The sequence below is a fragment of the Manis pentadactyla genome, chromosome X (genome assembly GCF_030020395.1).
Source record: "Manis pentadactyla isolate mManPen7 chromosome X, mManPen7.hap1, whole genome shotgun sequence".
Taxonomy (NCBI): domain Eukaryota; kingdom Metazoa; phylum Chordata; class Mammalia; order Pholidota; family Manidae; genus Manis; species Manis pentadactyla.
Genome location: NC_080038.1, coordinates 98,935,529 through 98,963,037, shown reverse-complemented (window position 1 = coordinate 98,963,037; position 27,509 = coordinate 98,935,529). Strand labels below are relative to the sequence as shown.

The following is a 27,509-nucleotide window of genomic DNA, read 5'->3' as shown; positions in this document are numbered from 1 at the left end:
GTGTTATTTTCCTCTCCTTGTGAGTTAAGTTAGCCTGACACTGTTTCATAGATTCTGGAGAACACAAGAGACTTCTGGGTCAGAGGGGAAGGAATGTGCTACCCACAGAGCAGCTTGATGTTTGTGCGGTTGCCCTTGCTTTCTTCTCCCCCAGTTCCCACACAGGTGCCATGCTGTCAAAAAGAAATGCAGTATCAGCCACACCAAAATAAAAGTGAAATCCTCTTAAAGTTAAAAGAAACAGGTGAGTTTAATTTTAGTGACTTTATTTAACGCAAAAGTGAACAAAAATGACAATTTCAACATGGAAACCAAGACATTGTTAGTCTTTACATTTCTTAGGAAGCCTTTGAAGTGCAGTGTGGACTTTCAACACATAAGCAATACAGACAAATTACTGATTGTCCATTATTTTTTCTTACAAAGTCCTTGACATGACATGTTACCATTTGAACAAAGAAAGAGTACACGCAATTTATTTACAAGCTCTTTTAACAGGTTCGTCTAAGTCCAATGCTATGTATTGTTGCCAAACACAGATGAAAAATGTTAACTATTTTTCTTCATTATAAATTTTTACATTCTTTTCTCTCAGTCTTTGAAATGCAATTTGTTATTGCCTGTATAAGCAACAAGAAAGAATATCTCTAAATTACATTTTACTGAGCCTTTGAAATGCATGTGTTGTCATTTCAACATGAAAACAATATAAGTATTCCTTCAATTACCTTTATATTCTTCTGTCTTATCAAGTGTGTTCTCAATTCAACAAGAGAACAGTATGCACAAACTACTACTTATTCTTCATTCTGTTTTTGTTATGAAGTCATTAAAGTTCAGTGTGCTATCATGTCAACATGTAAGCAAGAACAAGCAATTTTACATTCTTTTTCCTCAATGTCTCTGAAATACAGCATTTTATCATTCTGACATGTAAGCATAAACAGATCATTCATTAGTCATTTTCACTCTTTTCATACTGAATTTTGAAATACAGTGCTACCATTTCAACAGTAAAAACAACGTACATTCTTTCTTCCCTGTCTCTGACATGCAGTGTGTTTTCCTTTCAACATTTAAGCAATATAAATAAACTATCAATTTGTTACTCTACATCCTGTTTCTTACTAACTGTTGGATATGTGGTGTGTATTTAACACATGGAGTACATCACATTTCGGAGTAGCCAGATTTCTAGCACTCAGTGGCCACGTGTGGTTAGTGTGTACCATCAAGAGCAGTGCAACCCTAGTGGAAGATCACAGGAAGCAAACACATATGAAATAGCATATACCGTGAAGGAATATTCATGCACATGGCACATTGAGACCAATAGCAAGTAAAAACCTACTTAAATGGGGAAGTAAGAGAAAACCAAGTGGAGGAGATAACATTAAAGCCATGACCTGAGGGTTGAGCAGCTATATGTAAGGGAAAAAGTGAACAAAAATCTGGGCCATGGAAGCGAAATTTCCCAAATGTCCTAAGAAAGAGTGGAGAAATGGACAAAACATAGGAGCAGCTGTTATTCTCAGTGGTTTGAGATCAGGGACTTGATCTTTCTTATCACCTGGAGCAGTACCTAAAGTACAATAGACACAGGGTGAGTATATGTGAAGTAAAAATCACTGAGCCAGGTGTCTGAGACCTGCAGAGGCAGCTAGCAGCATGACGAAGACACCAGTAGGCAGTGGGGATAGTTTGTTTCCTTTCCCTTGCATAGGGTTTCTCATAAGCAACCTAAGGCAATCATACATACAAATATTCAGGGCCCTCGAGGGTGAAATTGTTGACTTCAACAATTACCACAGCCAGGGGAGTTTCACTTCACTGGACTCGTGCCAAGAACATATAAGAGGATAAATGGACCCACCCGTGTGCACAGGGAAGTGATGGTACATGACTGGGATAGCTCCCATCACATAATCAACACTGTACTTAGTAAACAGAAGAGGATGTACAGGGCAATGGGCAACAGATCCACAGGAGCTTCCAAATTCCTCTCCTTCCTTCTTAGAGTTCCTCTTTCGCAGAGGTCAAGGACACTGCCAATCTCCCTTAGCCTCCTTTTCCCGAACAGAAGAAAGGTGCTGCAAAAGGCTCGTACAATTTTACATGTGTCTCTACAAATTAGGCCTTCAAGCAAAACACTGAGCGCTTTTATGGCCACACATCAGTGCTGACACGACTCCTTGTACTACAGGAATCACACAGAATGGGTAGTCCAAAGCATGTCATCCCGCTGTACCGCCTGCAACATTGCCTTCAATTGGGCCTGCACTTCAGCCAACTGCTGTCGGTCCAAACTGCCGGGAACATCCCATTGTCTGTAGCAATGAAGAGGGACGGGATAAATCACATGCTTCAGCTCCATCAAGGATGTTAGGTGCTGCAGAACGCTCATGAGCACAGGCATTGTAATGGGGTTGAAGGCAAAGCTAAGGACACGAAGGCACAAACAGTGGCTCAGAGCTGGCAGGAGAACGGAGAGAGTGGAATCAGTTAAGAGGCAATTATTTATTTCCAGATGCTTCAGGGTACCCGAGGCCCTCTGCAGCAGAGTCTGGAAGGGCTCATAAGCCTCTGAGAATACCTGGTTGTGATTGAGATTCAACTGCTTTAAGTGGGTGGCCTGAGAGCTCTGGGACAGGATGGTGATATCTTTGTAAGACAGGCCACAGAAAGACAGATTCAATGTCTCTATCTGAGGTGGCAGCACTCTGCACAGAGAAAAGAGAAAGGTTATTTCAGAAGAATTGAGTATTGGACGAGGGCAGTGAGCCGTAAATAATACACACATAAGGTCTAGAATAATCTAATCTAGACATATCTTACCCTGTTTGTTTTGGTTTAGTCCCACCCTAGCCCCTCCCCCATGGTCATTTCTGTACCTATTTTGCAACAGTCCTTAGTCACAAGGGCTTTGGAATCAGACTAAATATGTTTGTGACCATGAGAAAGTTACTTTCCTACTCTAAGACACATGTTTTTAATCTTTAAAATGTGCACACCAGTAATTATCATTACAGAGTTGTGCAGCATATTAAGTGAAAAAAAAAACTTGTATGCACTTAAGTTTATACAATACCATCAATGGCCACTCCTGTTCACTTATATGGCGAGGACAAGTCTGGGAAAGCAGCCAACTGAAGGCTCCCTTTGACTGGTTCCCAGATGACTGCTTCTCCATTCAGTGTCCAAGCCTTGAGGAAAACACAGGAGCAAGAGGATCTGGCAGTGTTAACTACTGTGGCCAGTCCAGGGGGATGTGCAGCAGTGTTACAGCATAAGACTTTTTTCCATCTGAACGCCTCCTCTTGCTCTCTAGAGAGCTTGTCAACACCACTAGGACCGAGACTTTTACCAATATACTTACAGACTCATCATAGAGTCTACCCATGGTTGGCTGAATGAATGAATGCACGAATGAGCACAGCTTCCTTTTCTAATCTTGTCTTTCTCCTCACCATGAAGTACCTCTCTCTAGCCTGGCCAAATGCTAATCCCCAGCACTTCCCATGCTGAGGTGGAAGGAGAAATACTTTACAAGGAGCTTAGGAATATCTAGGCATGCTCTCTTCTCTTCTCTTCTCTTACTCATGGAGTATGCAGGGAACCCAGGATCCTCCCACCCGCTCACCTGAGAAGTCTGTGCAATCGATCTCTGAGGTACAAGGCAGACAAGTCGAGCTCTTGGAGGCTGTCCAGCTTCCCAAGACAGTGGAGAAAAGCTTGGAAGTGTCTCTGTTCAAAACATGTAAAGCGGATGTTAGACAGATGAAGGCTGTACAGGTGGGCCGTCTGAGCCACAAGAGTGTTGACATCCCTCAAATGACACAGATCTACCTGCAGGTGATCAATGCATCGTGCATCCAGAAACTGCAGCATACTTCTGTGGGCAGACATGTCAAAAAATTTCAAATCTCTGCAGCAGAGGTGCAAAGACCCAAAGCTCTGCCCGAGTTTGCTCTGAAGAAAGGAAACAAATTGCTGTGTTTTCACAGTTCCATCGAGGGAGAGGTCCACCAGTAATTCCACAGTTTCCAAGGCTGAGTGAGGCTCTGACTCTGAACTATCAAACCAAGTGCACCTGACGCTATGCTGGGCTTCTTCTGTTCTAAGAGTAGAGTTCTGAGAGTAAGCACAAGATTGAAAGCAGGGAGGGAATGTGGTTCTGATATCAGTGCATATTATCTTACAGTCCAGGTCCTGCCTTAAGTCTAAGAGCCTCAGTTTTGGGCGCCTGTAAGGAGAGGAGACAGAACACATGAGAGGTAGCCGATTTTAATGTAATCTCCCAAGATCAGTGTTGAGAAGAAGGCAAAATACCCTTTATCCCTGGTTTTTCATGGCATATGTCATTTACCAAGAATTCCTTTCCTAAAAATTCAGTACCTTTTGTTCTTTTCCCCCTACTTTTTTCACCTCTGGTCTGTTCCCATATCAATGCCCATGTTCTTCTTCTATGAAATTACACTCAGGAGGTAAATCCATCCTCAGTCACCTCTATTCTGTAATCAAGTCTGTGAGACATTAGAGTCGTTAAAGTGACCCCAAGTGTTGGACCAGTAGCCCCAAAGAGATCTTCAGCATTCACCACTGGCTACTTCAGGAAGACTGTTAGGTATTCCCCTGCCCCAGGCTCCAGCACACTCTCCTGCTGACTCACTCTATTGCTACTGGATATAGTCTTACCAGGAAGAAGAGTTCTGGGCAAAGAGGAGCTGCAGACCATCAATCATGGCTTCCAAGATGTCACAGTCTGAACCTTGTACACTCAGTGTCCCGATATGGAGACAGCGAAAGGGCCAAACCCTCACCATTGCCTTTAGTATCTCCTTATGCCTGCCCAAGAAGGCAGGAACGAACAGTGGAACAAAGAGGTCTCTTGGGAGCTCATCCAGGGCATGGAGAGCAGCCAGCTCATTACTCAGCAGACTCTTTGCAGCAAGCTCTAGCAGAGTGCCTGTGGGCTTCTGGTCCATCTTCTTGAACATGCTTCAGGGTAAAGAATATTTAGAAATCCTAAGAGGACATCCACAGCCTCCAGTGTCAGTTACAGCCAAAATATTTATTGAATAAATATACGGTGACCTCTAGTGACCTCTACTACAGGGACAGAATACAAAGAGGCTTGTGTGTTTAAGTATGTGTTTGTGTGCATACACACACACACACACACACGACAAAATGCCCCTAGAAATCACAGTTAAGTTAGCAGAATATGATGTTGACCATGGAGCTATCTTCCTCCCAATATATTTCATCCCAAAATGATACAGACTAATCAGAAGGAAAATGTAAATCTACACCAAAGCCACACTCTGATCATTACTTTAACTTAGAGAATGTGCAAAGTTCAGTATAAATGGGAGTAACACAAATTGTGAAATTCCAGCACATAGGCTGTCACACTCCCATTACTAGGCTTTGTGGCATGCAAAGACAGACCTAGAAAAGCTGCAAGACATACAGAAGAAGAAAGATGATAAGCAGCTTAAAGTTGATCTAAAACTGCAGCAGAATAAGTCTGAAAATACCAAAATGGTCTCCTGAAAGGTGATACCACAAACTACAGGGAAAGGAATCTGGAATATTAGCATTTAAAGTGGTAGGAATGGTATAAAGGTGAAGTCGTTGAAAGACATAACTTCTAGGGAATAATAAAGTCAAGGAGGAAAGGAGAAGCATCCCGGGCACTTGGGTAGTGGGAAAATGAAGGATCTTCCAAGACATAAGAGAACCACAAATCAGAGCAATCACAGCTTCTCCCTCCCTTACCAAAACAAAATAAATAAAGGATCTGGACTTTGCTATACTGACTCAAAATGACATCAGAAAACTAGGAATCCTGGCAATAAACCCAATATCATACACATGAGAAAAAGGAAGGGGAATCCCATACACAACCATTGCAAATAAAAAAGACAAAGAAACAAAATTTCACACATATGAAACAACCATAAAGCAGGAGACTGTGAGCCAACACTCCAAACAGAGTTGCACTCAAGCAAGCATTTGAGGATATGAAACCCGTGTGGATCAGAATCTTTTTTAAAACTATACAAACAGAAGTGAACCAAAAGCAAGTCTGAAGTTGAGATTTTACATCCCAGCTAGAGTGTCCTTCAAATATCACAGCGTATAAAGAAAGCTTTTCAATACATAGGAACTTGGGAATTCGGCACCCCTCAGCCCTTTCTGAGCTATCTACTAGAGCAGGGCTTTGCAAACTGCACCCCATTGTGCCAAATCTAGCCCATCGCTTGATTTTGTAAATAAAATTCTGTTGGAACAAAGCCACAACCAACCGTTTATGTATTGTCTATAGACACTTTTGCACTGCAATGGCAAAGTTGACAGAGATACTGTGGCCCACACACTTAAAAACATTTACTGTATGCTTCTTCACAGGCTAATTGCCAAGAATCTTCTAAAAGATGAATTAGGATTGTGATCCCCTATGTGATGATGGAAAACACCACCAAAATATCTCATGGTGAGCATGTTACAGCTAATACTAAAATCCAGGTGTTGGAAAAGGGAGGAAGACTAATGTAGAAATGCTTCAGTATTGTGAAAACACAGAAGTTGTGCAATTAAACATGAGAGAAAGCAGAAGAATAGAACAAAAGACAGATAAACTTTTTGTCATAACGCAATAGGTGAGTTTTAAATAATACTGGGCAGTGTGGAGGAATGGACCAGATAGGAAAGTGTTCAGAAAACAAGGTAGTTCAGGATGAGTTTTTTCAAAGCATTTAACATGACAAAGGACACATCTTGATGATAAAAGCCAAGATTCACAATGAAGATGTAACACTTAGGAATATTTATACCCTAAATAACACAGCAAACACTTTTATGAAGCAAAAAGGCAAGGAGACATAGATAAAAATATAGTAAAAATGGGTGATTTAATACACCAGTCTCAGTATAAGACAGATCAAGTAGTACAAAAAATTGGGTAGGGATGTAGAAAATCTAAACAACATAATAAAGTAAACTATATGTGTGTATCTAATCACAAAGCAACAAAAGTTAAAATTAGAAATACCCCAAATAGTCCTCTCTAAACACAAAGCAACAAAAGTTAAAATTACTAACACAAACTGAAAACAGAGAGGCTTTCCTACCAGGAAAGGGTTTCTGATTTAAAAAATTTTTGAGTTAACGAGGAGAATCAAATTAAAGTTACACAAACTATATACCAGGATCCATCGGATACACATAAAGTAGTGATCAGAGGCAAATTGGGAGCACTAAAGACTTTTACAAGAAAAAGTGGAAGAAAGAAAATAAATATTGAACAGAAAAAATGACAGAAATTCATAAAGTAGTGATCAGAGGCAAATTCAGAGCACTAAAAAATTTTATAAGTAAAAGTGGAAGAATAAAAATAAATATTGAAACAGAAAAACAAATTCCTGTGCAACCTCTTTGCAAATAACTTTGAAAATCTACATGAAGTAGATATTGTCCTAGAGAAATTCAGACTAACAAAATGCTAACTCTAGTGCTAAAAAGCTTAAATTTGCCAATTTTCATAGAAGAAATAAAGTTTTTATGCAATTACCCCCAAGTAGCATTTTGCTCAGGTGGTCTTACAGGTGAACTCTAGTAAAGTATCAAGGATGCCCCAGGACCAATGGTCTCTCTATAAATTATTCAATAACATTAGAAGGAAGGAAAAGTCCGATCTAACTCCTCCTATGAAGCCAGTATGACCCTGATAGGTAAAATGTCGATATGAAATTCCTAAATAAAACATTAGCAAACATCCAACAATAATACATTAAGAAACTAATACACTGCGACCAAGTGGGATTTATTCCATTAATACAAAGTTGGCTCTATATTAGGAATTCCATTTATATCGTTCATGGTAGTAACATAGTTAAGGACAACCATAGATGCTGAACAAACCTTTGGGAAAGTTCAACACCGATACATGTTAAGAAAAGAAAAACGTCTAGAAAATAGGCAGCAGGGGATGTTTTCTAAACACGAAAGAAGATACATAATTAATTCCTAATGCCAGTATTTTATTAAATGGAGGACCACTAGAGGTAACGAATGGATGCCCACTCCTTCATTCCTACTCAGTCTTATACTATAAGTATTAGTCAGTTGACAAGAGAAAACTATCAGATTTATAAGAATGGAGAACAAAAGGTAAAGCCATCTCTGTGTGCTGATGATATTACAGTATACCTGCACATCCAACAGAACAATGACATATTAACTGAAACAACAATCAAAATCAGTATGGGAGCAGCATATAAAGCTAACATAAAAAAATCTATAGTTTTTGTATATAACTACAGAAAAACCTAATGGAGAGAACACATAGGGAGAGAAGATCCCATATATGACAGCAACACATGATAATAAATGTATACATATAAACTTAGGAAGAACATCGATACAAGGAAAGTTTTTTCTGAATGACAAAGACTTGTCTTTGCATCTATACAAGGAAAACTTTTTCCCTTGTGATAGTGAGTAAATGGAAAGACAGTTACTGTCCATGGACAGAATAGTTCAACGTTAAAAAGATGGCAATTCTCCCTAAGTGCATTTATAGATTGAATAAAATCTCAAAAATGGCAGCAAACATTGTTGTGGAGTTAGACAGTTGATAATTAAGTTCATAGTTTAAAAAATGCAAGAATACCTAGGATATAAATGAAAAAGAAAACCTACGAGAGGGGAGGAATGATACCAGACATTCAAGCATGGTGGAAAGCCTCTGCAATTACAACATCATGGGCAGATACATAGCTCAATGGAATAGATGCACCCAAGCACATACGGAAATTCTAGTATTAAAAAAAGGGGGACATAGAACATCACTGGGGCAAAGATGGACATTTAATAAATGGTGCTGGAACAACAGAGACACTTGGAGAAAAATAGCAGTAGATCCATATCACACACCTTTCAGAAAACAAACTGCAAAAGTGTTAGGGATTTAAACATAAAAAATTGAAACCACAACAAGTTCTTGAAAAAAGTGTGGGAGAAGTTTTCTTTAACCTCAGTGTAGGGAAAGGCTTTCCAACTGTGACTCACATTAAGAGGCCATGAAAGACAAGAACGATCAATTTGACTGCACAAAAATTTTTTGAATGTTTGACAAACACATCCTAAATAAATCAAAAGGAAACTGAGAAACTGGGATAGAGGACTTGCAGCATACACCATGGACAAATGGGTAATGTCCCAAATATATAGAGAACTTTTATATATTGAAGGACAAAGGGTTAATAGTTCTGTCAAAAAATGGGAAAATGATATGAACAGATGATTCCCAAACTATATATCACGGTCCTCAAACACATGATAATTCAAACTTGCAATCACACAAATTAATACTAAAGCAAAAAAGTGATCCTTCGCTAAGAAGACATTTTTGACTCTGAATCATGGTAATGACTCCCAACAATTAAATGAACAATTAAAATCAGTCAGTGTGGGGGTTGGTCCCAAATGCAAATACAAAGAGCGACAAATGAATCTAACTGTATTGTAAATGACTATCTTTACCACACTGAGAGGTGAGGAAGAAAACAGCTAAGCTAAGAAACTTGGGAAAACAGTATTTTGATTGCATCTTCTGAGGCTAAAGACAAAAGAACTGTACAAAAATACAACTTACTAGATCTGTTTTTAATAGGGGTAGAGGTTAGAATACCTGCAACTACTTTATGTGTATATGTCAGGCATGAACAAACCGGTAAGCAGAGTAGATAAAGGGAGCCAGATCAGAGAAGTTACAGATAAGACTAGAATGGATTGAAATGAGATATGTCAGCAGTAGCTTCTGGCTTTTAACACTTTTAATATCTATACATATAGGGAGGTACAGAAATGAATATAGATGTGTCTGGAAGCGTGGGTACATACATACATACAATGTATTTCCTACTTTGTTTTGATGCAGAGGGCCCAGCAGCAACGAAACACCACTAGCAATGGATGCACACTGAGATACTGGATTCTAAATGTCAGTCTCCAAAAAAGGACCCAAAGATCCTTGCAGACGTGGTTCGATGCCAGGGCTACATAGGGAAAAAAACACAAAATGAACATGAACATCTTATGGTGCCAGTGTGATAAAGGATAGGGTCTGTCAGAAGAACACAGAACCAACTGAAAGGGGCTCCGGATGACCAGAGCTGGAATAACTCAAGGAACAAAATAAATCGTGATCTAATTTGACTATAACAGATAATGTATCATGGTTGTCTGGGAGTCCATGATAAAAATAATTTGAATAAGTTACCTGAATCAGTAATTTGAGATAAATTTTGTAAATAAACTCGAAAATATATAAATAAATGGGGAAGAATGGATGGCTCTTCAGAATTCCAATAAGTAAATGTGAAAGGAATGAGGACAATAGGAAGTCAGCATTAGGTCATAACTGTTGTAGGCAAGATCCCCAGATGGATTCTAAAAGCAGTGAGGAAAAGTGTGAGAAGAAACAGGTATTTTCATTGCCTCAAAGTGTTTCCTACACAAGTTGATAAAGTATTTGTCATTAACAGTGGGAAAACAGCAGCATTACCTGGAGCAACATGAATGCCACCACCTCAATCTAAGTGATCAACATGAATACCATCAGTAGCAAGTACAACATACAGACCCATGTGCCCTGACATGATGCATGTAGAAAGGGAGCAAAATCACTTTTTCAGTATCGTGGTATAAGTCCTAAAATTAAGGCCCAATGATATACATGCCTTGACATCTGGGGAAAACCCTGAGGACCTCGAATGGCCTACCATAAGTTCCCCTCCGTATTGTTTTCCCACAAAGAAGGTTCCCTGGCCAAAGAAACCCTTCTTATCATGGGAACTATGCACAGTGCCTGCTCACCCCTGAGTAGACAGTTTCCATTCACAACCAGTCCACAGAATTATTCAAACAAGCCGATTGCATCCTCCCATGGGAACCAAGGATCACTTCATCCTCTCGTTAATATGAAGACTGCCCCCAACAGCCCCTGGTTTTCACTCTCTTCCAGAGCATGACACCTGCGAGGCACTACCTGGTGTGTAGTGTCCTCGACGCCCAGGGGCTGAGTACATATTATTAATAAACTGCTATGATGTCACCTGCTCAGTGTCAAGTGTCATGTGTTTTCCCACCCTCATAACACCAGGGTGGAAAGTCTTCCATCACCAATGGAGGTAAACAGTAATTCTTGCCCAAAATGAGTAACTTAAATTTAATTCTAAGAAAATATCAGTCAAACCCAAATTGGCGGACATTCTATAAAATACCTGACCAGTATAAGATCTTCAAAAGCGTCAGAGCTGTGAAAGACCCAGAAAGATTGAGGAACCGTCAGCCTGGAGGAGACTAAGGAGAAATGATGGCCAGATGCCCTGGCGGTATCCTGAATGGGATCCTGGAATAGGAAAAGGACATTAGTTGGACAACTGGTGAAATTAAAATAAAGTATCTGGCTTGTTAATAGTATTGCATCAGTGTTAATTTCCTGATTTTGATCATCCTTCTATGGTGTTACAAACTGTTAATGTTAGGGAAATCTGGGTAAAGATGCTCTGTGCTATTTTCTGTGACCTTAACTTGCATCTAAAATTATTCAAAATAAGAAATTAAAAACTACAAGGTCAGTGGTTAAAGACATGGTTAGTCTATAAATCACCCAGTTTAATAATATTTGGCAAGCTGAAACACAGTGAGGAATATAGTAGGAAAAATGCTCACAACACGATACCCATTAAAAAATGAATTCAAACTGCTTTGTGAGCCCATTTTAAGGAATGAAGCTCCATTCATGCCCAGGATGTACATTGAGTACTTATTTACACTCCACATGAGAAAAACATTTTAAGTATAAAAGATATGAAATACAATAGAAAGAGAAGTGTGTGTATATATATATATATATATATATATATATATATACAATTCAATATTTACAATTTAAGGTCTGGGACAGCAACAGTAATTTAAATAAAACTAAGATGCAAAGGAGAAATATACTTTGTTTTAAGAAAGAAAGCTGTTAGATTCTGAGAGAGTTTTAGTTTATTAACAATACAACAGAAGCGAATCACATGTAAGAATAGTGGGATGCAGAGAGAGTGGAGAGGAAAGTGGTTCCAATCTGACTGGATTTCCTTTCTTTTTAATCTCCAAACCTCGACTGTGGGTAATTTAGACCTATAAAGGTATTATTCATTGAGAGAAGACTAGTGTAACTTACCTACTTGTTAGGACAGTTGGAGAAAACTTGGGAACCATCCAAGACCTCAGCAGCAGGAGCTCCTTTCTTCTTCTCAGGAGGCTGCCACAAAAGAACACCAGTCTTCACAGTGCGTGGAGTCTCAACGGTTTCTTCTCGAAGTTAAACTGGTCGGGAGAGGATTTCTATTGGCAGAGCTTAGGTCAGGTGACTCGCTCCTAGTCAAACAGCTCTGTGCTGGGAGGCGGGGCCAGACTCATAACCCGCCCCCAGAAAACCGGTTCCACGGAGCGTGCAGTGCTGAAACTTTGCATGTCCGTCTGTGCCCTGCCATCTTGGATCCCCTTGGGTAGAAAGCAAAGAACAGAGCATCCACCTCAGGACAAGTTCCTTGAAGATGAGAGGCAGTAAAAAAAAAAAAAGAAAGTCAATCACACTCTCGCTTGTGTTCTGCGGAATTAAGGCTTTGGTACGTTCCCTGTTTCATGAGGTCTGTTCTGTTCTCCAGGTGTATGCAGTCTGGTGCCACCTTCATTTCTGTTGCTGTTTTAGAGTTAGTTTTATTAACAATATTTTCATACTATATGTGATTTTGGGAGGAGTTCTTTGTCTCACCTCTCATGCTGCCATCTTGAATCAGTCTGTCAAAACTGGTATTCTTATACATTAGTGGGAGCATAAATTATTACACCCTCTGTGAAGGTTTTTTGCAATATTTATTTAACAAAACACAAAAACACATAGCCATTGAACAGCAATTGTACTTTAAGAATCTATCCTGAAGTAATATTTGTACATTGAAAAATGCTGTCTGTACATGTATATTCACTGCAGAACTTTTTTTCATAGTAAAAGATTGGAAATATTCTAAACAGTCATCAAAATAGGGCAGATCAAATAAACGATGGTATACCTCCATGCAATATGGAGTTGTTAAAAGGAAAGTGCAGGGGATTCAAGTGGCAGCAGGAGACATGAGATGGAGAACTCCTCCCAAAACCACAAATAGTATGAAATGTGGTTAATTAATAGAGCTAACCCTAAAACAGCAACAAGAAAGAAGGCTGAACCAGACTGAATACAGACCTCACAAACAGAGCAGACCTCACAAAACAGGATAACATACCAAAGCCTTCATCTGGTGGGACCCAAGCCCTACCCCTACCCAGCTCAACAGTGGGAGGAAGAGAAATGGAGAGGTGAGGGGGTGGAAGCTTGGGACTGCTGTACACCTAGACCTGGAGATCTGCTTTGTTAGCAGAAACTTATATTGTGTGGTGCTCTGGACGTTGAGGAGAACGGAAAGGCGGAGTGTTGGAGAGACTTGAGATTCCGGCCATTTGTGGAGTGGGGGATCCACATCCAACCACTCTGTGTCAGAGGATAGGCAGGCAGTCTGAGAGACTTCCTAGCAGAGAGAGGGATGCTGAAGGGTTCGGGTGTGCATGGAGCTAGCTGCATGGGAGAAGGGACAGGGGGACAAGGTTGTCTGGGTGTGCTCTGCCCAGCTGGTTGGGGACTTTGAGGAGCTTCAGGCACTTCATCCCTCTGGCTGCATACTCGGCTCCGAGGGCCCCAAGGTGACATGCAGCCTGCTGCGACTTCCTGCTAGCCTGCTGGCACTGGTTTTCAAGCCAGCAGTCAGTGTACTGGCATCAGGCCAGCCAGAGGGAGGCCCCGCCTACAACAGCGAGAGATGCAAAACACAGAGGCTTACACCTGTGTGCTTTACTCACTGGCTCTTACACTAGAGACAGGCACCGCAGACAGGAATAAGGAAACAAATCTATCCTACTCCCAGGCACCAGCTCCACTCCCCTAAGATCCCCAACCACAATCTAGGGGCTGAGCAGCTCCAGAGACTAGACTTTGTGCACACTAGCAGGAGCCACATAGAAATATGAAACGTCAAAAGAACATGGTTAACACCAAAATCTCACAAACCCCAGAAAAAGGGCCAAGTGAAACTGCACTCACCAATCTTCCTGAAAGAGAGATCAAAATAAAAATCATAAACATGCTCATGGAGGTAGAGAAAAATATTCAAGAACTCAAGAATGAATTTAAGACAGAGATTCAATCATTAAGAAATTCCATATCCGAAATGAAACATACAATGGAGGGATTTAAAAGCAGATTAGATGTAGTAGAAGAGATGGTAAATGGAACAGAAATTGAGAAGAGGAATACAAAGAAGCTGAGGCACCGAGAGAAAAAAGAATCTCTAACAGTGAAAGAACATTGAGAGAACTGTGTGACTAATCCAAATGGAACAATATTCAGATTATAGGCATACCAGAAGAAGAGAGAGAAAAAGGCATAGAAAGTGTCATTGATGAGGTAATTGCTGAAAACTTTCCCAATCTGGGGTAGGAGATAGGCTCTCAAGCCATGGAGGTACACAGATCTCCCAACACAAAGGACCCATGGAAGAAAACATCAAGACATATAATAATTAAAATGGCAAAGATCAAGGATAAAGACAGACTTTTAAAAGCAGCTAGAGACAGAAAAAGATCACATAGAAAGGAAATCCCATCAGGCTACCATCAGAATTCTCAAGAGAAACCTTACAGACCAGAAAGGAGTGGCATGATATATTTCATGCAAAGAAACAGAAGGGCCATGAACCAAGAATACTCTACCCATCAAGGCTATCATTTAAATTTGAAGGAGGGATTAAACAATTTTCAGATAAGCAAAAGCTGATAAAATTTACCTCCCACAAATCACATCTACAGTACATTTTGGAGGGACTCCTATAGATGGAAGTATTCCTGAGGCTAAATAGATGTTACCCAAGGGATAGACAAAGAGTACATAATATAATTCATAACATACAAAGAATGGAGGAGGAAGAAAAAGGAGGGAAAAAAGGGCCTTTAGGTTGTTTTGTAATAGCATACTAAGTGAGTTAAATTAGACTGTTAGATAGTAAGGGAATTACCCTTGAACCTTTGGAAACCATGAATCTAAAGCCTGCAATGTCAATAAGTACATACCTATTGATAATCACCATAAATGAAAATGGTCAGAATGTACCAATTGAAAGACATAGAGTTACTGAATGGATAAAAAGACAAGACCCATCTTTATGCTGCCTACAAGAGACTCACTTCAAACCAAAGACATACATGGACTAAAAGTAAAGGGATGGAAAAAGATATTTCATGCAAATTATAGTGAGAAAAAAACAGGAGCTGCACTACTTCTTTCAGGCAAAATAGTCTTCAAAACAAAGAAAGTAACAAGAGACAAAGAAGGACATTACATAATGATAAAAGGGTCAGTCCAACGAGAGGATATAACTATTATAAATATCTATGCACCCAACACAGGATCACCTACATATGTGAAACAAATGCTAACAGAAGTAAAGGGGGAAATAGAATGCAATGCATTCATTTTAGGAGACTTCAACACACCACTGACTCCAAAGGACAGATCAACCAGACAGAAAATAAGTCAAGAGGCAGAGGCACTGAACAACATACTAGAACAGATGGACCTAGTGGACATCTACAGAACAGTCCATCCAAAAACAACAGGATACACATTCTTCTCAAGTGCACATGGAACTTTTTCAAAAAAAGATCATATACTAGGCCACAGAAAGAACATCAGGAAATTCAAAAATATTGAATTTGTACCAACCAGCTGCTCAGATTACAAAGGAATGAAACTAGAAATAAATTACACAAAGAAAATGAAAAATCCCACAAACACATGGAGGCTTAATAACATGCTCCTAAATAATGAATGGACCAATGACCAAATAAAAGCAGAGATCAAGCAATATATGGAGACAAATGACAACAATAATTCAACTCCACAAAATGTGGGACACAGCGAAAAGCCGTGCTAAGAGAAAAGTATATTGCAATACAGGCCTACCTCAGGAAAGAAGAATAATCCCAAATGAGCAGTCTAAACTCACAATTAATGAAACTAGAAAAGGAAGAACAAATGAGGCCCAAAGTCTGTAGAAGGAGGAACATAATAACAATTAGAGGAGAAATAAATAAAATTGAGAAGAATAAAACAATAGAAAGAATCAACAAAAGCAGTAGCTGGTTCTCTGAGAAAATAAAATGGATAAACCCTTAGCCAGACTTATCAAGAAAGAAAGAGAGTCTACACACATAAACAGACTCAGAAATGAGAAAGGAAAAATCACTGTGGACACCACAGCAATACAAAGAATTCAGAGAGAATACTATGGAAAATTATACGGAACAAACTGGATAAGCTAGAAGAAATGGACAACTTTCTAGAAAAATACAACCTTCCAAGGCTGACCCAGGAAGAAACAGAAAATCTGAATAGACCAATTACCAGCAAAGAAATTTAATTGGTAATGAAAAATCTACCTAAGAACAAAATCCCTGAGCCAGATGGTTTCACTGCTGAATTTTATAAAACATTTAGTGAAGACCTAGTACCCATCCTCCTTAAAGTTTTCCAAAATGTAGAAGAGGAGGGTATACTCCCAAACTCATTCTACAAGGCCAACATCACCCTAATACCAAAACCAGGCAAAGGCACCACAAGAAAAGAAAATTACAGACCAGTATCCCTGATGAACATAGATGCAAAAATACTCAACAAAATATTAGCAAACCATATTACAAAATATATCAAAAAGATCATCCATCATGATCAAGTGGGATTCATCCCAGGGATGCAAGGATGGTACAACATTCGAAAATCCATCATCATCATCCACTACATCAACAAAAAGAAGGACAAATATCACATGATCATCTCCATAGATACTGAAAAAGTATTTAACAAAATTCAACATCCATTCATGATAAAAACACTCAACAAAATGGGTATAGAGGGCAAGTACCTCAACATAATAAAGGCCATATATGACAAACCAACAGCCAACATTATACTTAACAATGAGAAGCTGAACAATTTTCCTTTAAGATCGGAAATAAGACAAGGAGGCCCACTCTCCCCACTTTTCCTCAACATAGTTCTGGGGGCCCTAGCCACGGCAATCAGAGAACATAAAGAAATAAAAGGCATCCAGATCGGTAAGGAAGAACTCAAACTGTCCCTGTTTACAGATGACATAATATTGTACATAAAAAACCCTAAAGGATCCACTCCAAAACTATGAGGTCTAATATCTGAATTTAGCAATGTTGCAGGATACAAAATTAATACATAGAAATCTGTTGCATTCCTACACACTAACAATCAACTAGCAGAGAGAGAAGTCAGGAAAACAATTTCATTCCCAATTGCATCAAGAGAATAAAATACTTAGGAATAAACCTAACCAAGGAAGTGAAAAACCTATACTCTGAAAACTACAAGACACTCATGAGAGAAATTAAAGAAGATACCAATAAATGGAAACACATCCCGTGCTCATGGATAGGAAGAATTAATATTGTTAAAATCGCCGTCCTACCTAAAGGAATCTACAGATTCAATGCAATCCCTACCAAAATACCAACAGCATGCTTCAATGAACTAGAGAAAATAGTTCTAAAATTCATATGGAACCACAAAAGACCCCAAAAAGCCAAACCAGTCCTGATAAGGAAGAATAAAGTGGAGGAATTATGCTCCCTGACTTCAAGTTCTACTACAAAGCCACAGTAATCAAGACAGTTTGGTACTGGCACAAGAACAGACACATAGACTAATGGAACAGACTAGAGAGCCCAGATGTAAACCCAAGCATATGTGGTCAATTAATATATGATAAAAGGAGCCATGGATATACAATGGGGAAATGACAGCCCCTTCAAGAGCTGGTGTTTGCACAACTGGAAATCTATATGCAAGAGAATGAAACTGGATTATTGTCTAACCCAATACACAAAAGTAAACTCAAAATGGATCAAAGACCTGAATGTAACCCATGAAACAACAAAACTCTTGAGAAGAAAACATAGGCAAAAATCTCTTGAATATAAACATGAGCAACTTTTTCCTGAACACTTCTCCTTGCTCAAGGGAAACAAAATAAAAAATGAACAAATGGGACTACATCATGCTAAAAAGTTTCTGTACAGGAAAGGACACTATCAGAAGAACAAAAAGGCATCCTACAGTATGGGAGAGTATATTTGTAAATGACATATCTGACCAGGGGTTAACATCCAAAATACATAAAGAACTCATATGCCTCAACAACCAAAAAGCAAATAACCCTATTAAAAAATGGGCAGAGGATATGAACAAATCTCCAAAGAAGAAATTCAGATGGCCAACAGACACATGAAAAGATGCTCCACATCACTAGTCATCAGAGAAATGCAAATTAAAATCACAGTGAGTTATCACCTCACACCAGTTAGGATGGTCAACATCCAAAAGACAAACAACAACAAATGTTGGCTAGGATGTCAAGAAAGGAGAACCCTCCTACACTGCTGGTGGGAATGTAAACTAGTTCAACCATTTTGGAAAGCAGTATGAATGTTCTCAAAAAACTCAAAATAGAAATACCATTTGACCCAGGAATTCCACTCCTAGGAATTTACCCTAAGAATGCAGCAGCCCAGTTTGAAAAAGACATATGCCACCCCTATGTTTATCCCAGCACTATTTACAATAGCCATGAAATGGAAGCCACCTAAGTGTCCATCAGTAGATGAATGGATAAAGATGTGGTACATATATACAATGGAATATTATTCAGTCATAAGAAGAAGACAATTCCTACCATTTGCAACAGCATGGATGGAGCTGGATGGTATTATGGTCAGTGAAATAAGCCAGGTGGAGAAAGACAAGTACCAAATGATTTCACTCATCTGTGTAGTACAAGAACAAAGCAAAAACTGAAGGAACAAAACAGCAGCAGACTCACAGAACCAAAGAATGGACTAACAGTTGCCAAAGGGAAAGGGACTGGGGATGTGGGTGGGAAGAGAGGGAGAAGGGGAACAAGGAGCATTACGATTACCACACATAATATAGCAGGGGGTGCACTTGTAAGGCAGTATAGCACAGAGAAGACAGGTAGTGATTCTATAGCATCTTACTACAGTGATGGACAGTGACTGTAATGGGGTATGTATTGGTGACTTGATAATGGGGGGAAATCTAGTAACTACAATGTTGCTCGTGTAATTGTATATTAATGTTACCAAAAAAAATAGAATGCCCATTTTCCCACTTCTCCAATATAATTTATTTTCAAACTTTTTTCTTTGCCAATATGATAGATGAAAAATAATTTATCATTGCAATTATAATTTTCACTTGTTATCAGTGAGATGAAACATTTTCTCATATATTTAAGAAACATTGATTTGTCATTGATTTTTATGAACCATCTGTTCATATATTTGCCCATGTTTTCTATTGCATTGTTGGTCATTGATCTTTTCTTTATGAGTTTATGGAGGTTTTCTTTATATCAAGGAGCTTAGTAAGGCAAAGTTTTAAGCATAAAAAGAAGACAGAAAAACAAATGACTATTATTAAATCCAAATTACTTGTAACCCCCAAAATATTCATTGTAGTATGAGATATCAAGATACTCCAGGTTTCATTCCAAATTTTATTTTGGAAAACCCTTTCTTCCTTCATCCACTGAAAAAATTGTATAGAAAGCAGACTGTGTGGCAGACTCTAGGATAAATGCTGAGGTTGCAGACCTCAAAGACAAAGACACACCTATAGATAGGCATCGATCAGCAGCCAATAGAAGGTGCCAGGGAATGCTGGAGACTCAGTGGCCCCTCACTACCTTCCAATGTGTGGTGCTGAGAATACAGTGATGAACAGACTAATAGGGGCCCTTCCTTCATGGAATTTATGGTCAAATTCAAATTCCCTCCTGCCATTGATTGCAAGAGAAAGTCAAAAAAAATTTATATATTCAGGAAGACGGAGCATATGCGTTAATTGGGCAGGATGTAGTGGTGAGAGAAAAGGAGGAGTCAGAAAAACAGCTGGGATCTGCCTTGAGGAGTGCGTGGGTAGCGTCCCTTTTCCTTAGGGAGGGCAGTGTTAGAGAAGCTAGAATGCGGCTTGTCTGGTGCCTGACATTTACTGAGCTGGGACCAACAGGCAGGGAGGATTGTATGACCCAGTACTTGATATTGATCAAGTCAGACCGGGGCAACCCAGAAGTCCCGCTTCCATCCTGCCCATTTCATGTAGAAAATTAAGTGCTTGGAGGGATGGATTGCAGGGGCCTCTCTCGTAGAAAGGCCGTATAATTTCAGGAATAGATTAGAATTCAACCTCCTCTATGTCTTGATCCTCCCTGTCGCAATCCGCTTTCCCGACCTTCTTACCTCGGCTCCCTCCCCTAACCCGCGAACAGAGGTAGGCGCTAGGCTTTGGAGAGGTGACTGTGTAAACTGTATAAACACTTCTTTTTGGTGTCCATCCGCCTCGTCAAGCGGAAGCTGACTCACAGGCGCCACCGCCAGAATTCCGTACACATTTCAGTTCAAAGAAAAGAAATGTAGGCTTGGTTGGCAGAGCTCCAAAAGGAGCGGAACCAATGCGAGACCCTCTGATGTTAATCGGCTTCTCTACGTCCAGCGCTTTCTGTATATCTGGATCCCGCCCTAGCCCATTCCAATAACTGGAATAATCAGGGCGGAGCTACCTGACGGAGAGAGAAGTGACGCTATGCAGAGCTTGGTATCACTCCGCTCCAACAAGGCCGGATCCCCTTAAACTACACTCTAGCTCCTCCCGCTATCGGTTTTGGTTCTGGGGACGTGGCATGGCAAAGCTTGCGGAGGAAAAGGTAGCTGTTAATTAGTCATTAGGAGCGGGTCCCTGAGAGCCCTGGGGACGGGAAGGAGAAGGGAATACAAAAAAATGACAGGGGTTTGCCAGTTACGGCCCTTAATCTGATAAAGCAGGTATCTGATCCTAAACCCAGGTGCCGGGACAAATTCCCGAACATGGCGCCATTGTCTCGTGTCCTGTGTCCATCTGACTGTCCGCCCCTCTTTCTGTAGGGCATGGCACCCCTTGAGGCAAGGAAATGAGAAAACTGCCTTTGATCCAAGCAGAGCAGGTCAGTGAGAAGGCGGGCATTGCTTGGGAGTGTGGATATGGTTATCAGAGATGAACGTGGGTTTCGTGATCTGGTCGTGGGGCACGGGCGGTGAGAGGGAGAAAAGGATGGGGATGAATTGACTGGCACACAACGATAAATTTAAAATGATCTGACTCTTGCTAGCTTGATCTCCAGACACGCCCCACCTCCGACCACGTTTGGGAAGGGAAAGGAGTATAGTGGCGGCTTCTAGCGGAGATATGGCGGATTTTAAATAGGGGTTGCTGCAATCGGTGAGAACAGTTGACTGGGAATCCCTGGAAGGGAAAGAGTGTAAAAGAGGTTGAAAGTGTTTGATAATCAAGGCCCTGGATTAGAAACGGGTCTCGTGTTCTGGTTACTAGTTTGGCCATTAATAACCAAGTCTCTCCCACTGTATTCACTTGGTCTTTGGTGTGTAACATGTTCCTAAGCTTGCGGTAGTACACGTTTCTGTAAAGATCTGTAGGGGGCAGCAGATCTCAAAGGGAGGAGATAAGAAAAAAAATTAGCCTAATTTCTGTAGTTGGCAGTGCTTAGAGGTGGTCAGTGACTAAAACTAGAGCAGGTAAGTGTCTAAAGGGATCCAGATCTTTCTGCCAGCTTTCAGGACAGTCCTCTTTTACAACCTTGGTGTTGCAGAAAATGATCAGCTTTGAGGAGAGTAAAGAAACAAAAGAACTTAGATGAAATTTGGAAATGATACTTCTCATTGATTTCCCAGCCATCTTCTGTGGCTTTTCTGAGCATTTCATCCCTACTAACACCACCACTATCTTGCAGGGATGTTTGAATTGTCTCTGCAGGGGAATTGTAAGACTTTGGGAATGAAGCAGAAGAGGTTGGAAATTTGGGTGTAGTGGGGGAGGAAGAAAAGATAGAAAATGTTGGCAAACTGGTACCTGTATCCAGAGAGGATCAGTGTTCTAGGTGCTGATCTCTACCAAGGAATCAGTCTCCATTGTCTCCTGTGTCTCTATTTATATCTGCGTTTGTGAATTTATATGTGTAGATCTATCCCTAGGTCTGTGGAACTCTCAGTTGTGAAAGTTCATAAATGGTAACCCAACTTGAAGCTAGGAAATAATAAAGAAGAGAAAAGTTCCCTGTATGTATTTAAGATTGGTGTGAAGATAGAGGGATGGGAGATGATTAATTCTAGAGAATTCTCATTCTTTTGTTTTGCCAGTTTACTAACCCCTATGTGGTTCCCTGCTGATTTAGTTGGGAGTGTTTGTAAGCTTTGGGGGTATGAAAGGGTAACACATGCTTTTCTTACTCCCCACTTGCTTTTCCTATTCTTACACTTCACCCTAGCTAATTCTGAACTAGGGAAATGCCAGCACAGTCCCTGAAGAAGAAAGTGGTGGGCAACAGGGAGAAGGAGGAACAGCCCTGAAGCAAGGCAATGGGAAGAAGGGACCAAAAGGAGGGAAACACTAGATGAACTACAAATATAGGGACCAGGGACCAAGGTCTATTTACCTAGAGATTAGTTTCCATATCAGTCTGTTTATTTATCTGTCCATAGATTATTTGCCTGTAGATCTGTTGTAGGGCTTGTCATCATTGGAAAGGAGGAGAAAATTGCTCCAGATCAGGGCAGGTTGGTTTGAGTGTGGAGACTTCCCAGTAGACCTGTAGGATAAGGTAGAAACCTACTTGGGTCCAGCAGGAATAAATAGCCAGTTTAGGGATTCCTGTTTGTCTCACCCCCACCCATCTTTCCCACTTCCCAAATTCCTGTTTCATGTCTGTAAAGATAGTAGCACCTGCAGTTTTAGGAAACATGAAGTGAAGGCAGAGCGAGTTTGCTAATTATCTACCTCTTCCACTTAGCACTGAATTTCCATACTGTCCTGTCTTTCTGTGCTAATCAACATGAGAAAAAAAATTGGAAGAGACTCAAAGCCCCATTTCCTTCCTCCACCCTTAGGTCCAACAGTGGCAGATCTGGTGGCCTTGGAGTGGCTGAAGACCACCACCCTCCACAGGGCTGAACTCAGGCACACAGCCATCCTTCCCTTCCCTGAGTGAGCTTCCTCTGCACGTTGTTTATATCATTGGCAGAGCCTATAGTTGGAAAGGGGGGCTGAGTAACTACTGGACTTTGTATGAAAACACCAACCTGGGACAGACCTTCAGTCAAGGCTGAGACGGGGGTGGGGATACATAATGTGGTCTTGCCTTTAACTTGGATCATAACTGGCTCCAAGGTTAAGGCAGGGGCAGAGAAGGGTCTGGGGCTGGCCTGAAATCTGAAATCAGTGGCTCTGCCAACACTAGAGCCAAGGATAAGATCCAGGCCAAGGCAGAACTGCAAACAGGACCAATGACCCATGCCAAGGCTGGGGATGCAGCAATGGCCAGGACACAGTGACCTTCACTGAGACCATGGCTATGACAAGGGAAGTGAGCAAGATGGAAGCTATGACTGAGACTAGAGTCATGACTGAGACTAAGGCAAAACCCCTGGAAGAACCTGGTATAATGCCCCAAACCAAGTTAAAGGCCATGCCTATGTCCAGAGTCAGTGCTGTGACCAAGTATGAAGTCAAGGCTGTTGCTGGGAGTGAAGTCAATATTGGGTCCTTTGCTAAGGCTCATGATAAGGTTAATATTGGGTCCAGGTCCCAGAGAAGGAGAGAGGCCAGCATCAAGTTCAGGGCTGGGGACAGAGCTGGTATTGTAATCAAGTCCAGTTATGAGGATGAAGAAAATGTCTGCTCTTGGTTCTGGACTGGAGAGGAGCCTAGCGTAGGATCCTGGTTCTGGCCTGAAGAAGAGACCCCTTTTCAAGTTTATAAGCCTCCACCTAAGATCCAGGAAACACCCAAGTCCACACCCAAACCTGAACTTACTATAAAACAAAAAGCGGCAGCATGGTCAAGGGCCAGGTATAGTGTCCTAGTCCCAGTAGAGGGAGGGGAGCGATCCTTGCCTCCAGAAGGGAATTGGACTCTGGTTGAGACCTTGATTGAGACTCCTCTGGGGATTCGGCCACTGACCAAGATCCCACCCTATGATGGGCCTTACTTCCAGACCTTAGCTGAGATCAAAAAACAGGTTAGGTATAGGGAAAAGTACGGGCCTAATCCAAGAGCCTGCCGCTGCAAATCACGTGACTTTAGTTTAGAGCCTAAAGAGTTTGATGAACTTGTTGCCCTACTTAAACTAACTAGGGATCCTTTCATTCATGAAATAGCTACAATGATAATGGGCATCAGTCCTGCTTATCCATTCACCCAAGATATAATTCATGATGTAGGTATTACTGTTATGATTGAAAACTTGGTCAATAATCCCAATGTTACGGAACACCCTAGAGCTTTAAATGTGGATGACAACTCTGAGTCTCCTGAACAACCAAAAACAGGAGAGTCATACATACATCAAGTTTGTAAGGACATAATTTCTTATCCCTTGAACTCCCCTATGCAACTGGCTGGACTAAAATTACTAGAGCACCTGAGTGTGAAATTTGAGGATCACCATATGATTGCTAATTACATTCCAGATTTCCTAACCTTGTTGAACAGGGGAAGTGTCAAAACCAAGTTTTATGTTTTAAAAGTGTTTTTGCGCTTGTCTAAAAATCAAGCCAATACAAGAGAACTGATCAGTGCCAAAGTACTATCATCATTGGTTGCACCCTTTAGCAAGAATGAATCAAAGGCCAATATTCTTAATATAATTGAAATATTTGAGAATATAAATTTCCAATTCAAAAAGAAGGTGAAGCTATTTACCAAGGAACAGTTCACTAAATCTGAACTTATTTCCATATTCCAGGAAGCAAAAGAGTTTGGTCAGAAACTCCAAGACTTAGCAGAGCACAGTGATCCTGAGGTGAGAGATAAAGTTGTACGATTAATACTCAAACTCTGAATAGCTGTGTGTTCTCACAAGTCCATGAAAAATTTTTGGTGTAATATGAAACTGATTCATAGTATAAGTTCAATATTTATGTTATCTGTTGACTGAAGGAGGTAATTTTATGGATACCAAATGACCTTGAGAGCTTGAATATTTGTTGATTTTTATTGTGCTATATAAATTGAGATATTTTTAATATTTCTGCAACATGACCTGATAATCTATTCATCTATCTATTCATCATGAGTACGCTATACTTCTGTGATTTATATTGACAAAAATGTATTCATTTGAGATTTTACTTACATGTTAATAAAGTTGCATGCTACAACTGGTGAAAATGTTGTCCTAGTTCTTTAGTTGAACTATAGACAGAGGGATAAAGCACAAATAACACAAAGATGATAAAGAGCACTCTGTCTGTAGGAGGGGTACAGCTAAAACAAAATCACATTAACAGATCCTTTAGTTTCAACATGTTCAAGGAGTAGAATCACTCTATGCACAAGAAGAGAACACTGAGCTGACATCTGGGAAGATCTGGGGAAAGGAGTAAGGACATAGACTTAGGAGAAAGGGAAAACAGATGCTTTCATTCCAGTCTGAGTCCCAGAACTTGTGCTCAGCCTTTCACATGGCATATCTCATCAGGATACTTTGAAGTTTTTTAATCCCCAAAAGGATTTCTGGTTCTCACCCCTGTGCAGCAAAGCCATGGAAGTGTGGTTCTGAAAGGACCCAGCCTGTGCCCTCAACATCCAGGTACTCCATTCAGAGTTACCAGGTTTATTTCTTCATCTAAGGCTCCCATTTTCTGTAGTCCTGGGCCTCAGAGGAGGGTCTTTCTGGGGACCCACTACAAAAACTTAAATGGATAGTCTTATTTGTTCCATCTTGGTGGTGGTTTACTTTCATCCTTGCTTTAGCTTGCTGGCCAATGCTTTGGACTTAGTGATTTGCATCTATCCTTGGTGGTAACCCCTTGTTTGTGCTGATCTCTTTTGGTAGAGCTAAGCTCTATGAGACAGTCACAGGATACCAAAGTGCTTTTGGAGTATGTAGTTAAGAAGAAATTAATTCCCCTAGTCCCACTGTGCTATTTGTACAGATAGAGCTGAAGCCATGTTGTCTGTACTGCTTTAGCTTCCCCTGTTTACTTAACAAAAGCTAGGTTCTGGCTGGTGTTTGTGGCATAGAATGCCAGAGTATAGATTGGGATCTGGGGTCACCTCTGCCTCCTTTGTTGTTATTGTCCTTTTCCTTTACTACCTATAATTGGGAAATATAGATATTAGGGTCAGTGTACAAATACTGATCTTTCTTTTGAACTTCCTCTCTCCCTTTTTATGTATTTGGGGGAAGGCCTAAATTGAAAAATCTCAACAGGGTGTCATGTGCCCCTAGTTTTAGCAGCTGTCCCTAGTTTAATTTCTATTGAGGTCAGATTTGAACTTATCTTTCACACATCTAGAAGTTAAAATGAAGGACAAATGCCCACATTTGTACATTAAGAGTGAAAAATTAAGCAGGTAGGCTTTTTGCACCATGCAGTTGCAACTCAGATTTTTTTTGAAGTTCTTTATAACATTTTTTTAATCCATAGAACTCCAATAGCCTGGAATTCCAGCTATGGGTACTGCTTTCACAGTTGGGGATCTTCACAGTACAATTGGACCAGACCCTTTGGAAATATTCTGTTTCTCAAATGTCCTATGGAGCACACAATCAGTTGATTGCTATGGAATTTTCCATCAGCTAAAGAAAAGGGTGAGTGTGGGGAATATAGGTATTTGTGTCAAAGCAAGAAGCTGATGTTCTCTTCTTGGGTGGGAATTTTGGGAGACGAGTCATTTCCCCAATTGTTCCTAGGGTGTGCTTGATGTTGAAACCCCATTGCTCTTCTCTTGTTTCATCTCCTTTCCTAGAAAAATAATTCAGGCAAGACTAGGTAGTATCAGGGCTTATACAGTATTACTTGTCATAAAATATTGCTACCTGGGGGTAAAAATGAGTGCAAATTTCTTATCTTCCCTGTCATAAAGTAAAGCGTGTAATCTTCCTACAGCACAGCTGGCTATTTGCACCCACAGGACTTCTACCATGCCCTCAACTTTACAAGAGGAACTTTGGTTGGGAAGGCATTTATAAAATATCACCAAATTCCCTAGCAAGGTTTTCAAGGCTCTATGTCCTTCAGCACCTTTCCATTTTTCCGATTATATCCCATGTGACCTACATTCAAACCACACTGGACTATTTGTTTCCTATTTTATGCACTTCCATATTTCTGTGCATTTCCTCATGCTTTTCACTCATCCTGCAATGCTTTTACAGCCCTTTCCCTGCCTGTGGTAAAACCATTCTTTCTTTTAG

The 27,509-nt window shown here is 40.4% G+C and overlaps 2 protein-coding genes across 8 annotated transcripts in view; one reads left to right on the top strand and one right to left on the bottom strand.

The window, feature by feature from the left end:
• Nucleotides 1-2,121: 2,121 nt before the first annotated feature.
• On the bottom strand, nt 2,122-4,997 carry LOC118931905 (oogenesin-1-like). Its single transcript, XM_057495375.1, has 4 exons — nt 4,821-4,997; nt 4,200-4,243; nt 3,641-3,892; nt 2,122-2,720 (listed from the first exon to the last, which is right to left on the bottom strand). Exons 1-4 carry the CDS (start codon nt 4,995-4,997, stop codon nt 2,207-2,209), a joined length of 987 nt encoding a protein of 328 aa, XP_057351358.1. The 3' UTR covers nt 2,122-2,206.
• Nucleotides 4,998-20,875: 15,878 nt separating this feature from the next.
• ARMCX5 (armadillo repeat containing X-linked 5) overlaps nt 20,876-27,509 on the top strand; it is a 90,431-nt gene continuing 83,797 nt past the window's right edge. For 3 of the 7 annotated variants that reach the window (XM_036924857.2, XM_057495943.1, XM_057495942.1), the window contains exons 1-4: nt 20,876-20,963; nt 21,181-21,239; nt 23,197-25,109; nt 26,740-26,903. In XM_036924857.2, coding sequence (XP_036780752.1) covers nt 23,655-25,109; nt 26,740-26,895 — 1,611 coding nt within the window. In that variant the 5' untranslated portion in view covers nt 20,876-20,963; nt 21,181-21,239; nt 23,197-23,654 and the 3' untranslated portion in view covers nt 26,896-26,903. Of the gene's footprint in view, nt 20,964-21,180; nt 21,240-23,196; nt 25,468-26,739; nt 26,904-27,509 lie in introns of those variants that run through there. The other 4 variants (XM_057495946.1, XM_057495945.1, XM_036924861.2 and 1 more) reach the window with 3 other exon arrangements.

Excerpts from the sequence above, each read along its gene's own strand:
- LOC118931905 (XM_057495375.1), bottom strand. The coding sequence starts at position 4,997 with ATGTTCAAGAAGATGGACCAGAAGCCCACAGGCACTCTGCTAGAGCTT. Across the intron at positions 4,244-4,820 it reads AGGAGATACTAAAGGCAATG|GCGCCCAAAACTGAGGCTCT; the intron begins GTGAGGGTTTGG and ends CTCTCCTTACAG. Across the intron at positions 2,721-3,640 it reads CGATTGCACAGACTTCTCAG|AGTGCTGCCACCTCAGATAG; the intron begins GTGAGCGGGTGG and ends TTCTCTGTGCAG.